This window comes from Mirounga angustirostris, unplaced genomic scaffold, assembly GCF_029215605.1.
Source record: "Mirounga angustirostris isolate CCGP_5_RB_7025 unplaced genomic scaffold, mMirAng1.0.hap1 SCAF_5, whole genome shotgun sequence".
Lineage (NCBI taxonomy): Eukaryota > Metazoa > Chordata > Mammalia > Carnivora > Phocidae > Mirounga > Mirounga angustirostris.
Genome location: NW_026991713.1, coordinates 38,643,575 through 38,670,476, shown reverse-complemented (window position 1 = coordinate 38,670,476; position 26,902 = coordinate 38,643,575). Strand labels below are relative to the sequence as shown.

Sequence of the window (26,902 nt, the reverse complement as noted above, 5' to 3'; positions counted from 1 at the left end):
CACTTTTCTCATCTCCCTTCCCAACCCTCCAGCCCAAGGCAACAACTAACCTATGTACTGTTACTACAAATTTGCCTGTTCTGAACATTTCATATAAATGAAATCATACAATATGTGGTCCTTTGTGACTGGCTTCTTTCACTTTGTATAATGTCTTCAAGTTTCATCCATGTTGCCACATATAGCACTAACTTCAATCCTTCTTATTGTCGAGTAACAGTCCATTGCTTGACATACCACATGTGCTAATCTATTTGTCAGTTGATGGATATTTGCTTTTGCTTTCTGCTTTTTGGTTATATATAATAAATAATACTGCTATGAACATTTGTACACAAGCTTTTGAGTGAACATTTGTTTTCATTTTCTTGGGGATACAGCTCTAGGTAAAATTACCAGATCATGTGGTAACTCCGTGTTTATAACCTTTCGAGGCCTTTTTTCTTTTTATTACAGCCATAAAAATTAACTAAAGTCTTAACAGAGTAACAAAATAAAAATATATATTTCTAAACTGCTTAAAGTTCAGCCAGCCACAGGTATGCCTCAGTTTCAAATATTAGTTCAGATGAACATCTGTCAATCTATTTTTATTCACTGTGGAAAAGAAAATTTCCAAGAGTTGCTGACCAAACATACTAAGGTTTTCTCCTGTTGCTTGCATTTGTCCTTATAATAACCCTACTGGTACAGGTTTCCAGAATGTCAAAAAAGGTGGTTATTAGAATACATTCTATTTTATATGTTGGCCGGTATATGATCTTTTCTCAGAAAAAAATTCTACTTTTTTTCAACTAGAAAATATATCATTCTGAAAGGCAATTCAAATTTCTTTCATAAAAGGCGTCTCACAGCTACAAAAAAGCCAGATGAGTAGATAATGACGACTTCTAAAATCACACAAACTCTTCCATTAAAAAACAAATCTAGGGGCGCCTGGGTGGCTCAGTTGGTTAAGTAGCTGCTTTCGGCTCAGGTCATGATCCCAAGGTCCTGGGATCGAGCCCCGCATCAGGCTCCCTGCTCAGCGGGGAGCCCGCTTCTCCTTCTCCCTCTGCCTGCCTCTCTGCCTACTTGTGCTCTATCTCTCTGTCAAATAAATAAATAAAATATTAAAAAACAAAAAAGGAAACAAACAAATCTAAAACCCTCAATTCTAGACCAACATTAGGATGTTGCCATCTACTTGGACAGGAGTTACATTTCCCAGCACTACAAAATGAAATCTAAGCTACCCAATATCTGAGCTGGTTATTCCATTGTCTGTTTATAAAATAAAAAATATGGTCTATGAAATGTATCCTAAAATACACGAAATGCTACTTTATCAAGATAGGGGAATGTATGCATGTAAAATTTACAGGATTCAAAAACACTTACATATCTGCCTTTTCTTGTTAGAAAAGCTTCCCAGCAAGAATTTAAGAACCAATCTATCCTTTCCCATTCAGTCCAGGAGAAAATGTTCTAGCTTTAATAAACCTTTCTCCCTATTTCAACCTTCAGTATTAAATGCTAAGAATTAAATTCCCGAAGAATAAGTGGCTCTGAAACAAAATAATTGGCTCAAATTTTGAGGGTGCCCTTTAGATTAGAAACACATGTTAATCCATTTTGCTATATCATAGTCTCTTTGTATAATTAGTTTTATAATGTTACACATGCTACGTTATGCAAATTGTTTTCAAGATCATGTTAAGTGAAAATAACTCACTGGCTTCTTTTTAAGTATTATTTTAAGCATTTATCAACCCTTCTCATGAATGAAATACTGCACCTTAAAAATTTTTTTGAATTGTAATTAAATTTTAGCAGTGGTTAAATGCAATGGGGTTATTTTAGTGACCAAGGAATTTTCCTTTATAAGAATAAGAAACTGGATCACCTTACTAACCTTTTTTTTCACTTTCTCCCTTGATAAACGAGTCTACTCTGCAAACAGCAGCTGACAGAGAATAAAAACTAGAGTAAAATGCAGGCTATAAGCAGAGAAAAGTTCCTCATTTCAGAAAAGCAGACCCTCAACTTAACCATGCTCATTAAACAATAGGACAGTTACGAAGGTAGCCAATTGTAAAGTTATAAACGTGACCTGGTTCTTAATTACTGTAAGGCTACTACTATGCTTTGTTAACGGAATGCTAACACAGTAGGGCATATAAACAGAATCACGCAACGTAACCAAGAAATAATGGAGGAGGGTACAATGCTGAGGTATGAGAAAATAAGAACTCTTTTCAATCAAGAAAACAATCTTAAAAAAAAATTACTGCTTAAAAAAATCAGTTTTCAATACATCTGTAAATTACCAGAAGCACACTAGAGCTACTGTTTAAGTCTAACCTCATAGACTCTTCATTCCTTCCTCACTTATTCTAACTGAATTGCTTTTAGAGGTGTGATCTCTCTTCATTTTCACAACAACCAGTGAAGTAGTCAGGACAAGCATTATGATTCCCATTGTACAGACGAGGAAACCTAGGCTGAGTGTATGGCATTTGCTCAAGGTCATGCAGGCAATGAAGGGAAAGCGGGAATAGAATCTAAGTCTCTAATGCTCCACTGTCTTGACAGAAAATAAGAATAAGCTCAGATAAAAGTAGGGAAAAAAAAAATCTGTGTGCCCATTAAGCAGAAGCAGTTTTGTTATTCACTTAAATCTTTGTAATAACAGCTATCAAACTAAAAAGCTGTCTACCAATCATTGTCATATTTCATTAAAAGAAAATTCCAATTAGAAAAACATCTTAGTTAATATTTAAAAAGGGACAATATTTGGGTATATTCTAGTAAAACAATTATTTTAATTAAGAAAAAAATTAAAAATCTTGATATTTAAAGTCTGTATCACATAATTTATAATAATGAGTTAAAATGACAGCAAATGTCTTACAAGTTAAAGAAACAAGACCAAAATCTCTATTTTAAGAACACTTCTCCCATTTTTATGTAGAAAGACTTTCAAATTTTCTATATGATTTGTTGCATTTTCTATATTATACATTTACCAAAATTATATTTTCTAATAGTAAAGAATTCATCTAAATCCTGAAAGTTCTGTAAGTACTCTTTGATATCATTTTTAAAAGAAATTTACTAAAAATCTTCAATCTACAAGTACTGACGGTATCAAATGACAAGATAAATTCACTTAAGCAGGCTTACACAATAAAGACTAATTTTGATTGATATGAATTATGACATATTTTTTTAAAATGCAGCCAATGATAACAGAAAGACTAACTCACAAAGGCAAAATTATAAAATTAAAATTTTAAAAATTAAAAGTCTTGTAAAAATATCTTCCATTACTATAGAATACAGTCTCCCTCCCAACAACAATGCTTGCATTTTGATATCCTTATGGCAAAAGGCCTTTAGAATGCTATATACATTATTTGCGTCTCACTATTAAAAGATGTCTTTAAAATCCTGATATTTTAAAAGAAAAATCCAATTTTGATAAAAATTTTAAAGTCATATTTTTACAACTTATGAGTTAGTATCTGGAAAAATAAAACATGAGAAATCAAAAACTAAGAAAAATCTGCAGAGGAACTTAGCAGAAAATTTAGTCTTTTTTATTAAGAGATTTATTTATTTCAGAAAGAGAGAGCAAGGGAGAGCACATGCACATGAGTGGGGGGGGGGCAGAGGGAGAGAATCTCAAGCAGATTTCCAGCTAAGTGCAGAGCCCAGTGCAGGGCTCGATCTCATGACCCATGAGATCATGACCTAAGCCAGGACCAAGAGTTGGACGCTTAACTGACTGAATCACCCAGGCGCCCCCAGAATAAATTATTCTTACTTATTTATTAGGGCTTTAAGAAAATCACTTGACTTCTCTGATCATGTTCTCAAATCTGCGTAACTCTGATAACAACTTTGTAGGGTTGTTAAAAGGACAGCATTAGATAATATATGTGAAAACAAGTTGAAAACTATAAAATTCTAAGGAACTATGAGGCATAATGCTTTTAAGATACTATAAAGATATACTGAAATGATGAAATGAGGGGATAAGATATAAAAATTTAGAATGACACAAAAAACTGCTACTATAGTAAGACAGAAACAAAAGGAGATAAAGCAAAATTATTTATATGCAGTCCTTCTCCTAGAGCATAATTATGATGAACTGTATGGCATAGGAATTAATTTTAGAACAGATACAAGATAAAATAATTTTTTTCAGGGCGCCTGGGTGGCTCAGTTGGTTGAGCGACTGCCTTCGGCTCAGGTCATGATCCTGGAGTCCTGGGATCGAGTCCCGCATCGGGCTCCCTGCTCAGCAGGAAGTCTGCTTCTCCCTCTGACCCTCCCCCCCTCTCATGTGCTCTCTCTCTCTCTCAAATAAATAAATAAAATCTTAAAAAAAAAAAATTTTTTTTCATACATACTATATATTGTCTATGAGTCACCAAAATATAACATGTTTAAACTGGAAAATGATAAAATATTTTTGGAAAACCATTTCCATTAATAAGCTTCTCTCTCCTGGTCCTTATCTGGAGGCCACTACCAATGAATGAACCAATTATCAGTACTGTCCATGTCAATGAACAAGTGGCCTTTAAGGGACACTGTTTGGGAGAGAGACAGGAATGCAGAACAGACATTAGAACATAAGAGGTATTTACTAATTTCTTCAGAAAAATTCCAACTCCTGGGGGAATTTCTACACTAAGGAGAGGAAGTATGAATTGCCAAGCTAAAATTAGCTGGCTTTTTAACTTAAAATTTAACAGTATCAACATTTATTTGTCTTCTAATACTGATTACAAAACAGAAAACTATTATAATAAAAAATAGAGAAATCAGATTACCAAAATGATGGCAGATGGTAAGAATCATGAACACAGAATAGGAGGAACTAATAGGAATACTGGTGACACTGGAACTGACTGATGGTGCTTAGAAGGGAGTAAAGGAAAAAATATCTGATCTAATAAGGAATCTGATAACCTGAATCTGTTCATGATTTTATAAAAAAAACACTTATATGACATTCACTCCTTCTTTCCCTCTACCAAAGTGGATTTTTTTTTTATGCAAAACTAATACAATCCTTGTAATTGGTCAAACTGGGTGACATTAAGTAAAACTTTTACCTCATAAATGGTTTTCTCATCACAAAACTAGGACTAGATGTTGCATCTCAATTATTTTATTTGGGATAAAACTTTATGGTTTTTACTAGTCTCACATGCTGTAAGACCCCACTATCCATGTCATTTAAAAAGCTACTATAAGCAAGCTGTTAAAAGACTATCAGCTAAAGAGAAATAGAAATATATTTCTGTATGTGTTCTAACTCAGAATGATGGGAGAAAACATTCGCAGAGAAATGCAAAATTTTCTTAATTTTTCAGTTCCCAAGTACTCAAATCTATCATGTATGGTAATATGATTACTCAGAGTAATACTTCTTTCTTTGAGGAACAAGGCCAAAACCACCTCACAGGTATTTGAGAAAGACTTAAACAATTAATAATAAAAATCAATAAATGGTTGATAAAATGTTGTTTTATACAGTTCATACAACTTAATACAATTATAGAATTTATATTCCAACATTTTTGAGACTTCTAAAACCTTTATTTCTAAAACTTAAATATTTAAAATACATACTGGATATTTCTAAGAATTTAAATATTTAAAATACATTTAAAAGGCCTACCACTTTGTTGACCATCTCCATATCACACAGATTGTCCACTAAAATTCGACATGCTTCCTCTTTACCCCAGTGAGCAGCAGCATGAAGAGGTGTCCAGCCATCATAATCCTTAATATTAACATCATAGCCTGCCTGTATTAAAAGTCTAAAGAAATTACAGTGAATTAGATAATCATTAATAAATCTAAAAATGAGCAAACATAGTCATTAGCTTTATACCATGCAAGTTAACAGAAATTTGTGATGTATTTCTTTTCCCAGTTCACATCTTCTCCCTTCCCTTCAATGAATTAACTAGGACAAAAGAAAATAATTTTCAGAAAACACTGGCAATGAGGATCTTGAATTACTGCCATAATAATGCATTCAACTTTAATTAATTCCTAATGACTAATAAGTCTTATGGTTAGGTGAAACACTTATTAATTCTTGTTATTATGAATTATAGTTGAAATTTTCATAGGAAAGCCAATAATTTTTCAATGTGAACTCAAAAACTCCTGGATCAATTTGTATGTTAAACTGATTTATTGAGGGAATGTCTTCAGGTGTCCATATAACATATCATCGCAAGCTAAATATGTTCTAAAAATATACTGGGATCAAACAAATTTATTTTATAGTTTTTCTGTTGCCTTGCAGTTGAGGAACTAGTTTGTGAAAACTTTCACAAACCTTAATGATCTACCATGGGTAATTTTCATAGGAAAATGACAATCTGTTAGGAACAAAACAAAGCAAAACAAATATTCGAGGGGTCGATTCTACTTCTCTGCAGCAGTAGAAAGCAGATATTCTAATTATCAACAAAGCTAGAAAAGAGGAATACATTTTAATACAATGCAAAGAACTGTATAAATTATGTTAGTATGCCCTCCTAACTGTATATTGACATTAACCTTTATTTTATTTAGAAATTAAGCTCAGAGAGCAAAGAATAGGTCTATAAATTGCACATAACACAGCCTCACACACACAGGCAGACAGTAAATACTTTATAACTCATGAAATCTGGTTGACCTGTACCTTACTTTCCAAGAAGTTGAGCTTGAGAAGGGCTTCTTTTTACCTACAGGAGGTGGTAGTGATAGCTAATACATAACCCTTCATTTATTTATATTTCACGAACTGATCCCCTATTTCCTAAGAATATCTAAAGCAGCCATTTCCAATTCTGGATCCAAAACAAAACCATCTTAAGAGCTTGTTTAAAAAAAAAAAAAAAAGAAAATTCCCCAACTCCACCACAGTCCTATGGAATTAAGCAGCATACTGGGAGATGGGCTCTGCCAATTTATATTTTTAGTAAGTCCCGTTACCTGCCTGTAGACCAACATTTAAGAGCCTCCAATCTAAAGAACAAGCTAACAGCTGAAAGTTAAAAAAAAAAGTCCATTAACATACATTATCAGAAACTTTATTAAGAGTTTAATAAAGAGACAGAATACTAGAAGATATAAAAATATATAAAAGATAAAAAATATATCCCCCATTAGAAAATATGAACTATGTTAAATATTTTTTTTTAAAGCTTTATTTTTTTTTTAAAGATTTTATTTATTTATTTGAGAGAGAGAGAGAGCACAAGAGGGGGGAGGGTCAGAGGGAGAAGCGGACTCCCTGCTAAGCAAGGAGCCCGATGTGGGACTCGATCCAGGGGGAGCCCGATGTGGGACTCGATCCAGGGACTCTAGGATCATGACCTGAGCCGAAGGCAGTCACTTAACCAACTGAGCCACCCAGGCGCCCCATATAATGTTAAATATTCTGAGTGACAAAAATTATAAGTACTTGGGAGTCTATGTGGAGAGGCAAGACAGAAAGGTAGAAAATTTTTTTTCCCCCAATAAACATATGGCTCTCTCTATATGCCAGGCTACACAATACTCAAAATAATAAGACAGTGTTTATTATATTCAAGGAGCTTCAAATGGAGGACAAAGGTCAAGAAAACAATCAACCCTCAAAGACAGTTTCTGTGATAGAGATGCAATGGCAGTACAGAGTTGAAAAGCATGAAGATCAATTGAAAGGGGTTGTGTATGTGGGGAAAGTGATACGGGTAACAAGTGGGGAGAAGTTACATTTGAAACCAATATCTTCTATTTATTTTTCACTTCATACATATTTGTACTTATTTTCATAAGTAATATATTTACGAAGTTCAAAAATAAAAAAGAATAAATGGCTATATAGGGAAGTCACACTCCCACTGCTGACCTTTAGCCAACCAGTTTCCCCTCCCTTATATAACTGTACTACTAAATTTGATTGGATCCTTAAAGAGATTTTATGTATATATCAGCAAATACAATTAAAAAATTTTTTTTTCTTAAAGATTTTAACTTTAAGTAACCTATACACCCAACATGGGGCTCAAAACCACAACCCTGAGACCAAGAGTTGTATGTTCCACCGACTGAGCCAGCCAGATGCCCCTAAAATTTTAAAATATAAACACAAATGATGAATCCTTCTGTCCTTGTTTTTTTTTTTTTAAAGTTAATACATCCTAGTGCTCCTTCTATATCTATATATAGTGTTTTAATTGCTACAAGAGTATTCACTGAAAGGAGGTATCAAATTTATTCAACATTCTCCTACTCCTATTATAAATAACACTGTTACCACATACCTTATTTCCTGTGAAAATATCTATAAAAAAAAATTTCTAGAGGTAGAACTAACTGCTAAGCCAAAGAATAACTGTTACTTTGATAGAATCTGTTCAATTGTCATACTTTCACCAGTAATGTAAGAGTGCCTTTTCCCCAACCTTGCCAACACAGTGTGTCAACATTTCAATCTTTGCCAATATGACAGATGAAAAATGGTAATTCATTGTAGCTTTATCTGTACTTATTATGAATAAGGTTGAACATGTTTTTTTCATAGGCTTAAGAGCCTTGAACTGAGTCAAAGGATCGAAAGGAATTTGCCTCCAAGTTGAAGAGATGGTGAATGAGGTATCTAGACAGAAACAAAGCAGGCATTAAGACATCATGACAGAACTTCAAGTAGATATATATATATATATATATAGTTGGAATAATGCATGCCTGAGGAGCAATGGTAGCAGCTTAGCTTAAAAGAGGATGACTTATGGTCTCATGTACTAATTTGAGGAGTTTAAAATATATCTCAATCCCCACTGAGAATCTTAATAAAGAATTTTAAGAGCCTAGATAACCTAATTATAAAGACCACTCGGAAGCTGTCTAGAAAACTATTTTACAGTGCAACTAGTACTCAAAAAATATTACCTTTACCATATGCAATTCTCTAATATTTCAATTAAAAAAAAAATGCTGTTGTCAAGTCACTAAGTTCATTTGTGACCTAATGGCGTCTGAAAGTTTGCTAAGTTTTGGATTAAAGAGAGAAACACAGAGGACAAGAAGAGGTAATTAAAAGTTAACTGGACTATTCTAGAAGGCTTCAGTTATTGAAGTGAGTAGGGACTGAAAAAAGGAGAAAACTTGGGAATAGCTGACCCAGTTAAACTTAACTGTTTTTACTGAGAAGGTGAAATAAAAAGAATAGTTTGATATTAGAAGCTCCAGTGAAACATAACAACATAAAGGGTGCAGAAGATTTTGCTGAGGGCTAGTCTTAATTCCTTTCAGATACATATAACAAAAGTTACCCACTGAATTGTGTTTTTCATATGGCTGCCAACACCTTTGCACTGCATAAGTAAAAGAAAAAAATTTATTGTGATGTAAAAGAGCTTTGTTTCAAGGAAATTTGTGGATCAATACATAGACCTATAAAGTCTCAGTTGCTCATGGCTTGATATTTATTATTATGCTAAAAGCACTCTGAGTCCCAGCGTTATGTAGTAAAAAGAAAACTGCATTTTAGATAAATTACATGTAAATGAATATTCATTAGGAATCAAGCTCTCTGAATTTGATGATTATGTTATATAGAATACTGTTCTTAGTCTCAGTAACCAGAGTTAGCCAATCTGGGAAGCTCAAAATGACTTTGTAGTAATTTATCAACCCAGATGGTAACATATAATGGTTGTCTGACACTTTGACGTAGTGGAAAATTGCAACCAAAGAAAATAATCAAAATTCAAGAGTAAAGAAAGAACCTTAGAAATAAACCAATAATATTCAAGGTAGTTTTCTCTTTCTCCTATAAATAGACATTAAATAACTTTTATAAACTGTTTCAAAATAATGTCTGCAGGTATCTTAAGAAAAGGAACAAGAAATAAAGAAAATAAACCAAATTAGAAAAATGACTGTGAAAAACAATACTTACTTTAAAACTTCTGTATAGCCTTTAGCAGCTGCAACGTGAAGTGCTGTCCCTCCAGATTTTGCATGCCGGACATCATTTATGTGACCACTATTTAGCCACTGTCTTGCATCTCTAAGCATTATCCGTTCTTCTTCTTTTCGAGCTGCTTCTATATCAACCCCTGATAAAATAAATATTGCTTTTATTTTTTCTTTATAGAAAATGTTCTATGTTGGGAAATAAAATTATTCAAAACATTTCAAGTTTAAATAAAAATTAAAAGTGAAATTTTATTTTTAAAAAATGGGCTGCTAATAACAAGCTGGTTCAATAATGAAATGTGGTAATACTGCAGCTATTTTATTAGCCTTCTCTACTGATTACTTAGTTTTTGCCCCACAGTATTATTTTGGCTTTCTTTTTTACCTTTTCTGATAAATCCTTTTGTTTTTAAAAATTTGATTATTTCCTTAGGTATATCATCCTTTAGTTTAAAAACAAGACAAAACAAAATGTAATTAAGTCTTAAATTTCTATCTAACTGCTTTGACCAGTTCTCTGAACTCTAGCCTACTAGGTAGAAATGTTTATTGAACACTTTGACTCAGAAAATTTATGACTTTCAAATTTGCCAGACTTTCAAACAGATTCTCTACCAAACTCTTTCTTTTTCCAACATAGTACATTCTTCACTATTAGTATCAGCATTATAAATTTAATAAGTCATATAGATGTTCATTCACTTAAAAGCATTTATTAAGCACTAAGTTAGATTGAGATGGTAAGAGTGGGAAGAATTAAAAAAAAAAAAAAAGGAACAGGACACTCTACCTCTTTCTTACCTTCAAAGAGCTCAAAATCTTGAGAAAAAAATTAAAGTAGAAAAGATAATCCTGAAATTTCTAAATGATTTCATGTGGTCTCATGGACTTCAACTGCTGGCTATTTAATGAACAGCATACACCACAATGCAATTATATAGTGTGTCTTACTCCAGGAACCTATGAACTTATTAAAGGTAAAGATACTGCTTTTTTATCCTGTATCCCCACTGTCTAGATGAGTACCTAATACAGAGGTAAAAGGGATCAGTAAATGTATACTAACTACATGATGAATGAATACATGGGTAAAAACAATTATACACACACACACACACACACACACACATCTTCTCAGCTAAGATCTCTCCTATAATTCATATCCATCTACCCAACTGTCTGGTCAGGATTTTTTTTTCTTTCATTCATCCATTTATCCATTCACCCACCCATTCAATATGTACCGAGTGCCTACTAGATGTCAGGTACTTCTTATAAGGTGCAATGGGTATAGAAGTGAACTTATTAGATGGCAGAAAATAATCTGTATGTGAAGAAAAACAAAGCAAGGTAAAGGGACAGAGGGTAATGATAAAAAAAAAAACCAACTTGTTTTATATGGTTTGGTAAAGAAGTCTCTTTGATAAGGTGACATTACAGCAAAAAATAGAGTGACAGTCATACTCTAATCTGGGAGGCATTTCAGCATAGGGAAGTCCTAGTAGTAGTCTCTGAGGTAGAAGCCTGCTTGAAATGTTCTGTTTAGAAGGCCAGGGTATCTACAGAGTAGTGAGAACAATGAGCAGAGTGACACAATCTGACTTAAGCTGAAAAGTTAAGAAAAGAAACCGAGGTATCAAATTGGAGGCTACTACAATAATTCAGACAAGAGATGATAGTAGCTTACTTAAACTAGGGTAGTAGTTAAGGTAGTAAAGAGATTAGATTCTGGATTCTTCAAGGTACACCAACAGAATTTGTTGTTAGTTTGGATGTAGGAGAAAAAGAGAAGTCACATATGAATCAAAGGTTTTCAGCCTGAGCAACTGGAAAAATTAAATTTTCAATATGAGAAATGTGAAGTTTGAGATGCCCTGACAGACATATATTAACTGGATATCAAGTAGTCAGTTGGATATCTGAGCTTGGAGAATGGAAAAGAGTCAAGACTAGGGAAATAATATAATAAAATTATATGCCACAGGCATCTGAAACTTAACGCTAAAATCTTAATTCAATTTTCCTAGCCAGTCAGCTTGCTGCCTGTCTTGTATTTAATGTACTAGGTACCACTACTTACCCAGCAACCTGGAAGACATCCTTAACCCTTCCCTCTACCTTTATTCCCAGCCCTCATCCAGTTAGTTCACAGACTCTGAATTGCCATCTCCTAGACTTGTCATCTTGATGGTATCATAGTTCATCACCATCTTAGTTCATGTCCTATATCCCACACTTTAACTACTACTACTACTGGCCCTTTACTCACTCAACCTCAGTACCTTCTGATTCATTTCCTACACCAATGCCAGCCCAGTTTTTCCATATCAAAATATAATCATTCACATTTCTACATAAATTTGTCAATGGCTGCTCACGCCCTGTAAGACAAAACTCAAGCTCTTTTGTGTAGTAGACAAAGCCTTTTATATGATTTGGTCTCAATACACTTTTTTTTTTTTTTTAAATTCATGAGAGACAGAGCGAGAGAGAAAGGCAGAGGGAGAAGCAGGCTCCCAAGGAGCAGGGAGCCCGATGCGGGACTCGATCCCAGGACCCTGAGATCATGACCTGAGCCGAAGGCAGACGCTTAACCATCTGAGCCACCCAGGCGCCCTCAATACACTTTTAACATCTACTCTTTCTCTTACAGCATCACCCAGTGTTCTTACCATCTAGATCTCCACCAAGGTCCCCAAGTACATCATGTTTGTGTGCTGTTGTGCAAGCTATTATCTTCTACATGGTCTGTTATCCTTCCCTTGCCTAAGCAAATTACCAATTATTCAAGGCACAACTAAACCATTCAACTGAAGCTCAACTTTTAAAAAGTAGACCATAATTGAAAACATTTTTAAAATCCCCAAATTACATTAAGTACAGGTAAAGTCATCTTCAAACTAGAGACTGTTATATCTCATCACATCTGAAAGAAACTTGCAATAAGATTTCCCAAAAAAGGGGGCGCCTGGGTGGTGCAATCGGTTGAGTGTCCAACTCTTGGTTTCAGCTCAGGTGGTGATCTCAGGGTTGTGGGATTGAGTCGCAAGTGGGGCTCACGTTCAGTGCGGACTCAGCTTGAGATTCGCTCTTCCTCTCCCTCTGCCCCTCCCACTCGTGTTCTCTAAGTGAATAAGTGAATTAAAAAAAAAAAAATATTTCCCAAAAAGACTATATATGTGTAATGAACAAAACCTATAACTGTTATTTAAAAAGTATTACCATTTCATAATGAATCAATTATATTATCAAAAACTTCCTACCGAAAGATAATCATCTCATATTATTTAAGATGACTTCTAATGTTATTCATAAAAGAAATTATAAAGTTATAATTATAATACATTAAATATAACATTTTTACTAAATGATTTTTCTCAGACTGATTTATTTTCTTATGCTTTATATTTTACTGTAAGTCTTTTAAAACACAGAACTCTTTATTATCATTATGCTTTTTGTCTTTACCATCTTGAATATTCTTACTTTTATTATCTTTTACTATTCTAAATTTCCTCTGGACCTGAAATTAAAAAATATATACTTCTCACTTCTGGATTTGCCTAGTTTCATGCTATCTTTATCTAATTACAAAGCAATTACCTCTTTTGCCTCCAAATCATGCTCATATAAATTATATGTAAAAACAAGCAACACATGTTTAAAATTAAAGTATGTGTGAAGGGAAATTTCTTATGCTTAAGAAAATCCAGTTAGAAAGAAAAACTTACTTTCATATTTTAAAAAAATTTAAATGCTACTGATTAGTTATAGGCCCTGCTTTAGTTAATTAAAATCTAGAAGAAAAAAAAACCCTTACTGTACTACATATTACAATACTTTTTTTCTAGTTCCACTGTTTTAACTAGCTAGTGACCTTGAGAAAGCCGTAACTTCTTTGAATATTAGTATAATGGACTAAGAACACTGAAATTGAACCTAGACTGCTGGGTTTCAATCCCTCATCTGCCACTTATTAGCTCTATTATTTTGGGCAAGATACTTAAATCTCTGCTAATATTCAGTTTATTTGCAAAACACTTACTTGTAAAAAAAGGGTAATGAAAGCACCTATCCCCTAAGGTTGTTGTGAGGATTAAATTAATTGAGATATGTGAAATGTTTAGATCAGGAGTAAGCACCAAGGTATTAAGTATCACTATCAGCTCTAAATGCCTATGATTCTGCTTCTCCTTTCTTGTTTTATGGTCTAACAGACAGAAAATTCTATAATGCATTTAATTGGTCCTTAGCCTACCTATTACAATTGCAAGGTTTTAAATAATGAAAACAATAGATATCAAAACTAAATTGGGTATAATAAAGTGATTAGAGTATTTAACATCCGTTACTACTATTGAAAAACAGTAAATATAAGATTGAAATGTAGCCAAATCTCTTGGTGAGAAAAAATAAGAATAAATTGGAGTTTGGTCACAGCTAGGAGATACAAAGATTGACTTGTGTCCCAAGCTAAATAAAGGCAATTGCATTAAAATACAAGCCAGAAATACTTTAAGCTAAGGCTCAATCGTTACTACTTTTGTTTTGTTTTTAAGTAAATTCTACACCCAATGTGAGGCTTGAACTCACAACCCTGAGATCAAGAGTTTCATGCTCTACCAAATGAGCCAGTGGGGCACTCCAAATCATTGCTAGTTTCAAAGGCAATTTACTTAAGCATAACTAGTTATTGACCAAATATATTATTAAGAAATTAGAGCTGAAAGAACTGAAGAATTTTAAAATATTAAATAAAAACGTTCATATCAGGATAAATAATTTTAGAAATCTTATCACTATAAGAGGTATATTGAAGGTGCTCTTTTTATAATTATTAAAATCTATTAGAAATATCCCTATAATTTGTTTCTCTGGAACAAAGTTATGCTATATAAGTTCATGTATTCCCATTATATGAATAAACTGAATACCATAAAGTATTTTCTAGGAGACATTCTTTTTTTATTTTTTTTAATTTTTTTTTATTCTTATGTTAATCCCCATACATTACATCATTAGTTTTAGATGAAGTGTTCCATGATTCATTGTTTGTGCACAACACCCAGTGCTCCATGCAGAATGTGCCCTCCTCAATACCCATCACCAGGCTACCCATCCTCCCACCCCCCTCCCCTCTAGAACCCTGTTTGTTGTTCAGAGTTCTAGGAGACATTCTTAATAAAATACAGTATGGTACAGTGATGAAGAGTGTGGGCTCAAGAGATCTATCACACTATTTGGGACTGAACTGCAGTACTACTTCCTACCTGTATGATCTTGGGTAAATCACTGATTCTCAATTTGCCATGTGTAATATGAGGGTAATAGTAGTAGTCATCTCTTAGCATTGTTGTGAGGATAAAATGAAAGGAGGCACTTAAAACCAATTGGCTCAATGCGTGGCATACATTGTCAGCATTTAGTAAGAGTTAACTACTATTATTAGTATTAGCTTTTCACTTTTCAGTTCCAAAGTCATCTCATCTATTTCTCAGAACTCCCCGTCATCTATTATTCTCCCAGATTTACATTTTCCATTGTGACATCTCTTAAGTTCCAACAATGTACCAAATATTGTTATGTGAATGTCCTTTAGCTACCACAAACTCAGTATATCCCAAAACAAACTCATGTACTCCCTAAATCTGTTCCTACTTCAGCCCATATTTTCCCATATGAATTTAGCCATCATTAATTCTTTTCTTTTTAACTTATTTGTTCAACAGAGAGAAAGAGCACAAGCAGGGGGTGTTTCAGAGGGAGAGAAGCAGGCTCCCTGCTGAGCATGGAGCCCGACATGGGGCTTGATCCCAGGATCCCAGAATCATGACCCGAGCCAAAGGCAGACGCTTAACCAACCGAGTCACCCAGGCGCCCCAATTCTTTTTTTTTTTTTTTTTAAGATTTTATTTATTTATTCATTTGAGACAGAGACAAAGAGAACATGAGTTGGAGGGGGGGAAGGCAGAGGGAGAGGGACAAGCAGGCTCCCTGCTGAGCGTGGAGCCCAATGCAGAGCCGGATGCGAGGCGTGGGGCTTGATGCGGGGTTCAAGGCTCTATGCGGGGCTTGATCCCAAGACCCTGAGATCACGAGCTGAGCCGAAGTCAGATGATCAACCAATTGAGCCACCCAGGCACCCCAGCCATCATTAATTCTTAAACTGGAAACTTAAGGAGGCAAATAGTTGGTCTCAATTCTTCCTTTATCTCCACATTCAATTATTCATCCTAGTGTTTTAATTTTACCTTAATACTTCCTCAAGACAGCCCTGCTCTTTTCTATCTTAAATGTAATTGTTTTGTCCTCATCTTTCAGCTGGAATAATTTAAGAGCCTTCCTGGAGGAAGATATGCCACCATGTAATCCCCATTTTAAATCATCCTCCAAACTGCCATCAGCTGTTATTACTAAAGACCAAATTCAATCAAGTCCATTTCCTGCTTGGAGATCCTTGCTGCATCTAATGTCTACAAAATGGATGTCCTTCACCATCTGGCTCCAGCCTAATTTTTTCAGGTCTCACCCTCCTACTAATTTTGTCTTGACTTTGCATTTCGATTACAATTCTAATGAGTTCTCCGCATATGCTATGTCTCCAATTCCTTTTCTTTGCACATGCTGATACACCCTTGCCTGATAGGCCTTTTTTGTCCACCACCTCCTTTCTCTGCTAAGCAAACTCATTCTCAAATGTCACCATTCTGAAATTTTTACTGACTATTGGAGGCAGTTAGTCATAGCCTTTTCTGTTCTTCCACAACCTTCTGTTCCTATCTATATTTTAGCACATAGCACACTGCATTGTTAAGCTCTGTTTATATATATCTGCCACTTCTGATATGCTGTGAAATCCTGAAGAATAAAGATTGTCTTCTTTCTTCCTTTCTGTCTTTTCCATACCCAGCACCCGGAGCATTTGCCGGCATATTAACCAATACTGAACGAATCATTACAATTAAAATCAGTCTTGCAAAAAGCTTCCTTTATATACAAGGAAACCAAAGGCAAGAAGTTTTCAGTACATCTCCATGCCCTTCCTAGCACATGATAATTGCTAATATTAGGCAGTATAAAAAGATTTATTTTAACTAGTGTTTAACAGGAAATGGTTAGCTATCCATCTAGGCTTTCATCAGAGCAAGATATGGGCAGGTAAGGCAGTCTTCTTTCCAGGTTGTGATGCCTTATATCCATTTTCCAGTTTCCTCAAGCCTTGACTATCCTGTTACTCCAAAATGCCTGTCTAGAACATTCCTGTTAAAAGCTCTTCTGTGTACTTATCCAAGCCCCAGTTTTTAACTACTTTTCTAATGTATGCCCTGTTTCTCCTGGGCTCCAGGGACCTTCTAACTACCTGTTACAATGCCTCAACTCTGTTTAGGCACTAAAATATCTTATCAGCTTCAGTGTCTTAAGATTATTATTATTATTTTTATTTTTAAGAGAGAGAGAGAAAGAGAGAGTGCACACACATTTGGAGGGGGGACGGGCAGTGGGGGGGAGGGAGAGAGAGAATCTTAAGCAGACTCCAAGCTCAGCATGGAGCCCTGACGTGGGGCTCGAACTCACGACCCCGAGATCATGACCTGAGCTGAAATCAGGAGTTGGACACTTAACCAAATGAGTCACCCGGGCGCCCCTTAAGATTTTTTTAAAAACATTTAGGGTCATTATGAATTTTCCTAATTCCAGGAAAAAAAATCTCTTTTCAAGGTACTAACTTAGCTTCTACTCCTTTGCTTCTATTTCATGATCAACCATACTTCAGTAAGTGCCTACCTTCTAAAACAATATTCCATACCTTTCCTTTATCTTTTAACACCTTAGTAAAACAGTTCTCTTCTGATAATACTCATTTAATCACTGCCTAAACATAATGGAATACAGTGGAAATCATACAGAATAATTTTATTTATACATATTAATTTTAATTATTAATTTTAATTGTAAAGTACACATAACATAAAATTTATCATCTTAACATTTTTAAGTATGCATTTCAGTAGTGCTAAGTACATTTACACTGTTGTGCAACCCATCTCTAGAACTCTTTTCATCTTGCAAAACTGAAATGCTACACCCATTAATCAAAAACCCCCATTCCCATCTCCTTGACAGCCATCATTCTACTTACTTTCTCTATTAATCTGACTCCTGAAGTACTTCATGTAAGTGGAATCATACAGTATTTGTCTTTTTGTGACTGTCTTATTTTGTTTACCATCATGTCCCCAAGGTTCATCCATGCTACAGTATGTGTCAGAATTTCCTTTTTAATGCTGAATTAATAGTCCATTGTATGTACATACCACATTTTGTTTATTTACTCATCCATTGACAGACATTTGGTTTACCTCCATCTTTTGCTTATGTGAATAACGCTGTTATAAACATGGGTGTACAAATATCTTTTTGAAACCTTCCTTTTAACTTTTTGAGTATGTACCCCCAAAAAAGAATTGCTAGACACATAAAACATAAATATGTATTATATATATATCTCAAGATACAATTCATATACATTTATGATATACAGTTCAGTGGTTTTTAGTATATTTGCAGAGTTGTGAAACTATTATTACCACCATCAGTTTAGAATACTCATTTCTTCTAAATAAAACTCTACCCATAAACAATTACTCCTCATCTATAAACTGATGTCTCTCAAATTTGTATCTCCAGCCTGTACCTGGAGATTCACAGATTCAACTGCTTAAATATCTAATCAGCAAAACAAACTCGACGTATCTGAAAATAAATCCCTGAACTTTCCCCATAAAACCTACTTTTCCCACAATATTCATATCTCATTTATACCTTCTTTCTTGCATACCCTACACTTAATCACTCAATAATTCTCTTGAACAAACCTTCAAAATATATCTAAAATCCAACCTTTTCTCATCACTTTGTCCACCACCACCTATTTCTGCCCTTACTTTCCTACAATCTATTCTCAACACAACAGCCACAGAGATCCTTTCTAAAGTAAGTCGGATCATGTCACTCCTCTACCTCAATTCCTCCACTGGCTCCCTACTTCTCTCTGCCTAAAAGCCAAAGTCATTCCAACGGCCCACAAGGCCTTGATGTGGTATGGTTCACTGTTACCTCTGTGACATCATCTCCCTCCAGCCTCTTCCTTGTTTTGCATACTTTAGTCAGACTAGTCTACTTATTGCTTCTCTGAATAAACCATGCACCCTCCCATCCTTGCACTTGTAGCTCCCTGTCTGGAATGTTCTTTCCCCAGATGCATGATTCATCCCCTCACATCATTCAGATCTTAGCTTAAATACTACTACCTCTCTATTTAAATTTGTAACGTATCTCATTCATCCTGCGCGCTTCCCTATCCTCTTTGCCTATTTTCTCTCCAAAGCTTCTTTTACCACATAATTTTGTGTCTGATCCTACAACTTACGATTCTTCTTTCAATTTTAAAAATATTAAAAAGATGGAGAGGGCGCCTGGGTGGCTCAGTTGGTTAAGCGACTGCCTTCGGCTCAGGTCGTGATCCTGGAGTCCCGGGATCGAGTCCCGCATCGGGCTCCCTGCTCAGCAGGGAGTCTGCTTCTCCCTCTGACCCTCCTCCCTCTCATGCTCTCTGTCTCTCATTCTCTCTCGCAAATAAATAAAATCTTAAAAAAAAAAAAAGATGGAGAATTGAGAATCATATATTTTTTTCAAACAGACTAATGCTACACATATTGCTATGGAAGGTGATTTTTTTCCACTCAAATTATGATTTCCCCTTCAGTACCAACAATTATTTTATTGAAAAAGTCAAGTTCATATTCTTTCTAAAACAGTTTTAAACATTTCTTCCCATTTAGGTCGCTTTTACATTACCTTGCCGATTAACTTCATTTTGAAGTAGCTCTTCCATTGCCTCCTCCTCAGCAATATCTAATGGTGTGTCTCCTTCACTGTTGACAGCTCCTACATGTGCTCCCTGACCAATCAAAAATCTGTAAAATGAAAGGGAAAACAGTTAAGAAATGACGGTATCATTAAGACTAAAGGCATAACAAATGAGATAACTCCTACATAAGAGCAACACTAAAAATCAAGGATAGATGCATTAATTTGTTTTAAAAAAGTAGAACATGTTTTTTTATTTTAATTTATATTTCCTAATTTTTCTATAATGCACATACATTGCCTTATGAATACAAAAATGTTATTTAAGGATAATTAGAAAGTCTTCCATAGGATCATTTCAGACTGTCCCCACTAAATTTTTCATTACCTCCATACTGATTGGTTTCCTAACTGATATCCATGCTCCCAGTCTCATGCCATATATGATAGTTTTTTTTTTTTAAGATTTATTTATTTATTTATTTATTTGAGAGAGAGAGAGAGAATGTGCGTGTGGGGTACAGAGGGAGAGAGAGAATCCACTGAGCATAGGCCCAACGTGGGGCTCAATCCCAGGACCCTGAGATCCTAACCTGAGCCGAAATCAAAAGTCAGACGCTCAACTGACTGAGCCACCCAGGTGCCCCATATGCAATAGTTCTTAACCTGGGGTTGATGGAACTAAAGTCAGAAGGTCATTGAACTGATGCAGATATCTTAAAATACTATTTATGATCATCACTGTTTTGAAATTAAAGTAATTGTTAAATGAACCTTTAGGTCTCTTTAATGTGTTACTAAAGAAGCACATATATAACTATACCATAAATGTGTTTTTCTAATGTTCTGAAAATGAAACCTAATAGAACTGGTTTTTGGTGTACTTTGTATTTTATTTTATATATCCAAAATACAATCCTGAGAAAGTATCCACATGCTTCATCAAACCTGACGAAGTGATCCAGATACAAAAAGGTTAGGAATCTCTTTCACTGCATCAACTATACATCTCCCAGAATCTCCCATTTAAAATGACTGGAGTCAATTTCCCACTTAAAAATCTTTGCATGGTTGTACCATTCTAAGAGAAAACATACATGGCCCTCAATGAGCTGGTTTTGTCTTCTTTTTCAGCCTCATTTCTCTTCTGTCTTGTATCACACTTTAGGCCCCAACAATACAGAACTATGCTTATAGTGCCAGAACTAACCCATGCTCCTTTGGCATTCCTGATTTTACTTTTGTATATGTAAAGAATGGGCTTTTTTCCTCTATGTCCCTAACCAACTTAACTCTTATTTATATATTTTTATGGACTACACAAAAATATTCTCATTATAAAAATAGTAAAAATGTCCAGTTTAAAAAAAAGAAAAAAACAAGAACACCTTTATACCTCTCCTTCTACTATTATGCTCCCTCCCCAGAGATAAACATTACGAACAATATCTTCCTAGTAACTTTGCTATGAATTTCTTTGTGTGTATATAAACATATGTACACAGTCACTTTTGAGGTTCTTGTTGTGAAACAAAAATTAATGAGATTGTTTTCAATGTACAGGAATGCAATGCATTATAATAGTTGAAAGATATTCCACAGTATGGCTGAATCATACTTTTATTTCATACTATCCTTCTAATGGACATGTTCTTAAATGGACAATTGACATTATCAATCTTTAAAAATTTTCCCAACATCATGGGGATAAAACTTTATTTCCTGATCACACAAGAGGTTGAAAATATTTGGATATGTTTACTGGCATTTGTATTTTCTCCTCTTGTGAACTTATTTACATCTTTTGCTGGTACTTCGAATGTGTTCATTAATTTAACAAATACTTAGGGAATGTTTTTATGGACTGCATGTTTGTACCCCCAAATTTCATGTTGAAATCCTAACCTCCAATGTGATGGGTATTAGGGGGTGGGACTTTTGGTAAATAATTAGGCTTAGATGAAATCATGAGGGTGATGCACCCATGACGGGATTACTGTTCTTACAGAAGAAGAAGAGACTAGAGCTCACTGTCTTTCTGCCATAAGGGGCACAGCAAGATGGCAGCTATCTGCAAGTCAGGAAAAGGGCCCTCACCAGACACAGAATTGGCCAGCACCTTGGTCCTTTAATTCCTGAGTGTCCAGAACTATGAGAAACAAATGCCTATTGTTTAAGTCACTCAGTTTATGGTATTTTATTATCCCAGTCAAAGCTAAGACAGGTATCTAATATGTACCTAGTACTATGTTATATGCCAGGAATACAATGGTAAGCAAAACAAACACAGACATTTCCCTGCAAGAGCTTACAGTCTAGTAAAAGAGTTAGATTATTGTAAAATTTGGTAAGTCTTATGACAGAGAATTTTGGGGTCTCTACGAGTGAATAATAGGATAATCTAATTCAGTTAGGTCAGGAAAGGATTCTCTGAAGAATATGTAGGTACTAATAAAGACAATGGAAGGAAAGTGTGTTTCAGGTAAGAGAGAACAAAAGGTACCATATACCCTGTGACAGTAAGTATGTATGGCCTACAAGGGCCTGGTTCATTTTCCTGAAAGAACTGATCAATCTCTATGTGTATCTGTCTTACACACACACACACACACACACACACACACGGTGTCTATTTTCCAAGATGTTATATGATCAGGAATATGTTTCAAAAAGATCACTTTGTGCAGTACGGAAAATAGAATGAAAGGGGGAAGATCAGTTAAGGAGCTACTGCCGTAGTAAAAAAAAAAAAAAAAATTATGTCGTAAGCTTGAATTTTATGGAAGAAATGGATGAATTCCAAAGATACCCAAGAGGACACTGGGAGATCAGTTGGATATGAGAAGTGAGGGTGAGGAAGGTGTCCAGGATAAATTGAAGTTCTTGACTTGTATGATGTGATAGATGAATGGTGGTACTAATGAATGATATAGAGAAAATGAAGTTATTTCCTACATCTGACTAACAGCTATGTAACAAATATTTCTTCACGCTGTAACTGCATTAAAAAAAAAGAAAAAAAAACTTTTCAGGGCGCCTGGGTGGTACAATGGGTTAAGTGGCCGACTCTTGGTTTTGGCTTGGGTTGTGATCTCAGGGTCATGGGATCGAGCTCCACATCGGACTCGGTGCTCAGTGCAGTCTGCTTAAGACTTTCTCTCCCTCTACCCCCCTCAAATAAATAAATAAATCTTTAAAAAACAAAAACAGACACAAAAAACTTTTCTTAAAGTATTTTGTATCTTACTAAGTTTAAAGGTTGTATAAAGGCAGGTCTGTCAATCTTTTGCTTTAAGAAGGCTTTTACCATCCTATTACATGTATCTATGTGGAGATGTAACTTTTACAGACACATACATGGAGAATAAAAGAATATACACTATAAAGTTAACAGTGATTATCTATTATCTCTAAGTGGTAATTAGAAGGGATTTTTATGAGTAGTTTTATTGGGGGGAATTTTTTGTTACCCAAATTTTCTGTAGAAAGTTTATTTTGTATATGTGTGTCAGAACACAAAAATGGCTACCATACCATTCTGCAGCCTGATGCTTTTACACCACACTTAATAATACATTGTAAACATTTCTCCCTATATAAGGTAGTATTTCATTTTTATGATCTTCATGGGACTTCTACAAAAAGAAGTCATGCTTGAATTGAGGCAACTTTTTCTGTTTCAGAGTTTTAAAAAATGTAATATAAAACTAAATGAGAACATTTACATACTACAAATAAATAAATGAGTCTGGAGCAAAACAGAAAAAAAAGATATAAGTAGCATAATAAACTGTGCTATGCTCCAAGAGAGTATGTAAAATAATCTGCTATGCAAAATATCAACCAATTAGCCCTATTTATATGAAACCACTTCTATTTTCCTTAGGTAGAAATCACTCATAGGATATAAAGACTGAGAATAAAAGGAGTACTTCAGAGTAGCTCCAGTGCTTGCAGCAGGGGGAACTACATGGGAAGCAGAGTCTCAAGGAAATACCAGGTCAAAGCCAAATACAGACAATCCAAAATTTTTATAAACAGGAAGGATGTTAAGAGAAACTAACAAGAGTAAAGTTCCAAAACTACTGGCAGGAAACAGAGCCTGGAGCAATTCCTGAGCCAAAAGTTAAGGTATATGTATGTACTCATATAATTCACAAAAATCGCCTGCACTCCAGGACTACCATTTGCAAATATAAATTTTTTACAAAGATACATAAAAATAAAGAAATAAAGTCCCATGGCATTAATTCTTAGCTACAATGAATAATCTCAAAAAAACATTCAAAGATTGGTTGTGTGAAAAAAAGCAAATGTCTGACTTCTGTAGACTTTGAGTTAGGCTCTCAACTCTGCCTCTTGACAGCTGTGTGACATTCATTAGAACACTGGAAGCCCAGTCTACAGGAAAATTACAGGGCTATGTGAAATTTCAATAAGTTAATGCCTAAAAATAAAATTCTACCTTTTATCCCATCATGCAAAATCATCACATTTAAAAAGCAATGTTTAAGATAATGTGAAATAAAATAGTACAGACTATCTGGAATACCAGAAATTGACTCTGCGGGGTCCTCCAGATACTGAAAACAGATGGCTATATTTCCTTCAGAACAAAAAAAGCTAGGATATTATAAGCAGCTCATGTGACTGCTAATTAGGAAACATTTATTTTAAGATTTCTTGGAAAGAAAAAAGCAAAGATTTCACATAGAATATCCCAAGTGGAAAGTCAGAAGATTGGGCTGTTTCTCAGATGAGTACTTTTTTTTTTGTATGCTTTAGAGTTGTTGTTTATAGCAGGGTTTTATCGCCTTAACAATGGTTAATGATTTCAAGTGATACAAATGAGGCCAACATAGGAGATGCCTATAAATGATGAAATTCTTTATAAATTGTAGAAGTGAAAAATGTTAAACCACTAGGTTTATTGAGATTTATAATTATCTAGCACCCTGAATCAAGAAATAATTTTGGATAAATTAACTGACCTCAAAATCAAGACATGATCCAAATGGACTTTTACAAAATTATTTGCACATGTCCTAATTTAAAAATCTGACAAAAGGTGTAAAGTTCTTAACCAAGTTATTGGTTGCAACTTGGATGGTATATTAGATAAATTTGCAGAATTATTCAATGTTAATTGAATTTGGAAGACAAATTTTGACAGTCTCTATTGTCTTGGATTATGAGTTTTGTCAAAAACCAATCCATAGAAGAGATTATGAGAAAGGGAAATAGTTTTCACTTAAAAAATTTGATCCTTTAATTAAAATTGTCTTTAAAGTAGAAGCTAATGAGGACACAATGATCAAAGAGACAAGGAAGAAGAAATTCCATCAGCAAGAGCTGAATATATTTAGTGTCCAAATTTAACGTATACTGACTTTTTTAATTCACTGTAATAAAACTAGTATCAAGAAGTCATTATAACCAATACACGAACTTTCATGTACTCAATACATGAATCTTTAAAAACTAGAAAGTCAGTACAGCTTTAAAAAAGGAAATTCTGTCACACAGATGAACCTCAAGGTCACTGTGCTAAGCAATATATGATAGTTACAAAAGGACAAATACTTTATGATTGCACTCATATGAAGTATCTAAAGGTATCAAAATCATAGAAACAGTAAAAATAGAAAGCTGGTTACCAACGGCTGAGGGTAGAGGAGAGGGGAAATTAGTGTTTAGCGCATAGAGTTTCAGTATTACAAGATGAAAAATTCTAGAGATCTGCACAACAATGTGAATATATTTGACACCACCACTCTACACACTTAAAAATGGTTAAAATGATAAATTTAGTATTATGTGATTTTACAATAATTTTTTTTAATCAGAAAGTCACAAGAATACCACTGGAATAGTTGTTCCTTGAAAATCAAAATGAGTTCCTCAAAGCCATATAACGACACAGAATTATGAACTACCTGAACTTTTCAAAGATGGGTAAGTAGAACATTACACTATTAAGAAATATATGCTATTTTCTTTTGGTAGTCTCTGAGCAACAAAAATCTTAAAATAAGTATAAACAACCTTATGCATCTTCAGCAGAAACGCACTTTGCTATTTCATTCTTGAAGTTCTATACCATGATGAAGAATAGTTGAAAACAGCTGTAAGAATCCAAACAACAGCTCTGATGTGGAACCTTTGAAAAGTTTTATTAGAAACAGCAGTTCTTCATTCAGCACTTGATAAACGTTATGCCCCTTTCTTCTGGTCTCTATGGTTTCTAATGAGAAATCTGTTGTCATTCAAATTTCCCTCCTTAAAATACAGTTTCTTTCTCACTGCTTTCAAGACTTTTGTCTTTAGTTTTCAGAGGTTTGTATATGAGATGTCTTGGTGTGGAGGGCTTTGTTTTATCCTGTTTGGAATTTGCTAGGCTTTTTGAATCTGTAGGTTGGTATCATTTGCCAACCACCTATCATTTCATTAAATACTTCTCCAGCCATGTCTTCCTCTTCTTTTCTGGGACTCTAATGGTACAAATGTTAGCTCTTTGTTATAGCCCCACAAGTCTCTGAGGGTCTACTCATTTTATTTTAGTCTATTTCCTCTCTGTTGCTAAGATTTGGTAATTTCCATTGATCTATTTTTCAGTTGACTAATTCTTTCTTCTATCCCCTCCATTCTACTCAAGTCTACCCATTTTTATTTTGGTTATTAGATTTTTCAGGTCATTCTCATTTGATTCTTCTTAATATCTTCTATTTCTTTGCAGACTTTCTTTTTGCTGAGACTTAATTTTTTCATTTGTTTCAAGCATGCTCATGTAATTGCTTGTTGAAACATGTTTATGATAGCTGCTCTATCATCTGTCAGATAATTTTAAGAGTAGTATGTGTCAGTTCCATGTTGGTCTCTACTGGTTGTCTTCTTTCATTCAATTTGGGAATTTCCTTGGTATGACAATTGATTTTTAATTGAAATCTAGACACTTTTGAGTATTATGTTAAAGGACTCTAGATCTTGCTTAAACCTTCCAAGTTAGCGGGCTTTGTTTGGCTCTGCTGTAGCAGAGGAAGCTGTGGAGGTGCCACTT

General features: G+C 34.5%; 1 protein-coding gene across 10 annotated transcripts in view; it reads right to left on the bottom strand.

The window, feature by feature from the left end:
* PPP1R12A (protein phosphatase 1 regulatory subunit 12A) overlaps positions 1–26,902 on the bottom strand; it is a 144,444-nt gene that overhangs the window by 57,207 nt on the left and 60,335 nt on the right. For all 10 annotated transcript variants that reach the window (XM_064590843.1, XM_054506904.2, XM_054506903.2 and 7 more), the window contains exons 3-5: positions 19,834–19,952; positions 9,956–10,115; positions 5,681–5,825 (exon numbers count right to left, since the gene is read on the bottom strand). In XM_064590843.1, coding sequence (XP_064446913.1) covers positions 5,681–5,825; positions 9,956–10,115; positions 19,834–19,952 — 424 coding nt within the window. The remainder of the gene's footprint in view (positions 1–5,680; positions 5,826–9,955; positions 10,116–19,833; positions 19,953–26,902) is intronic.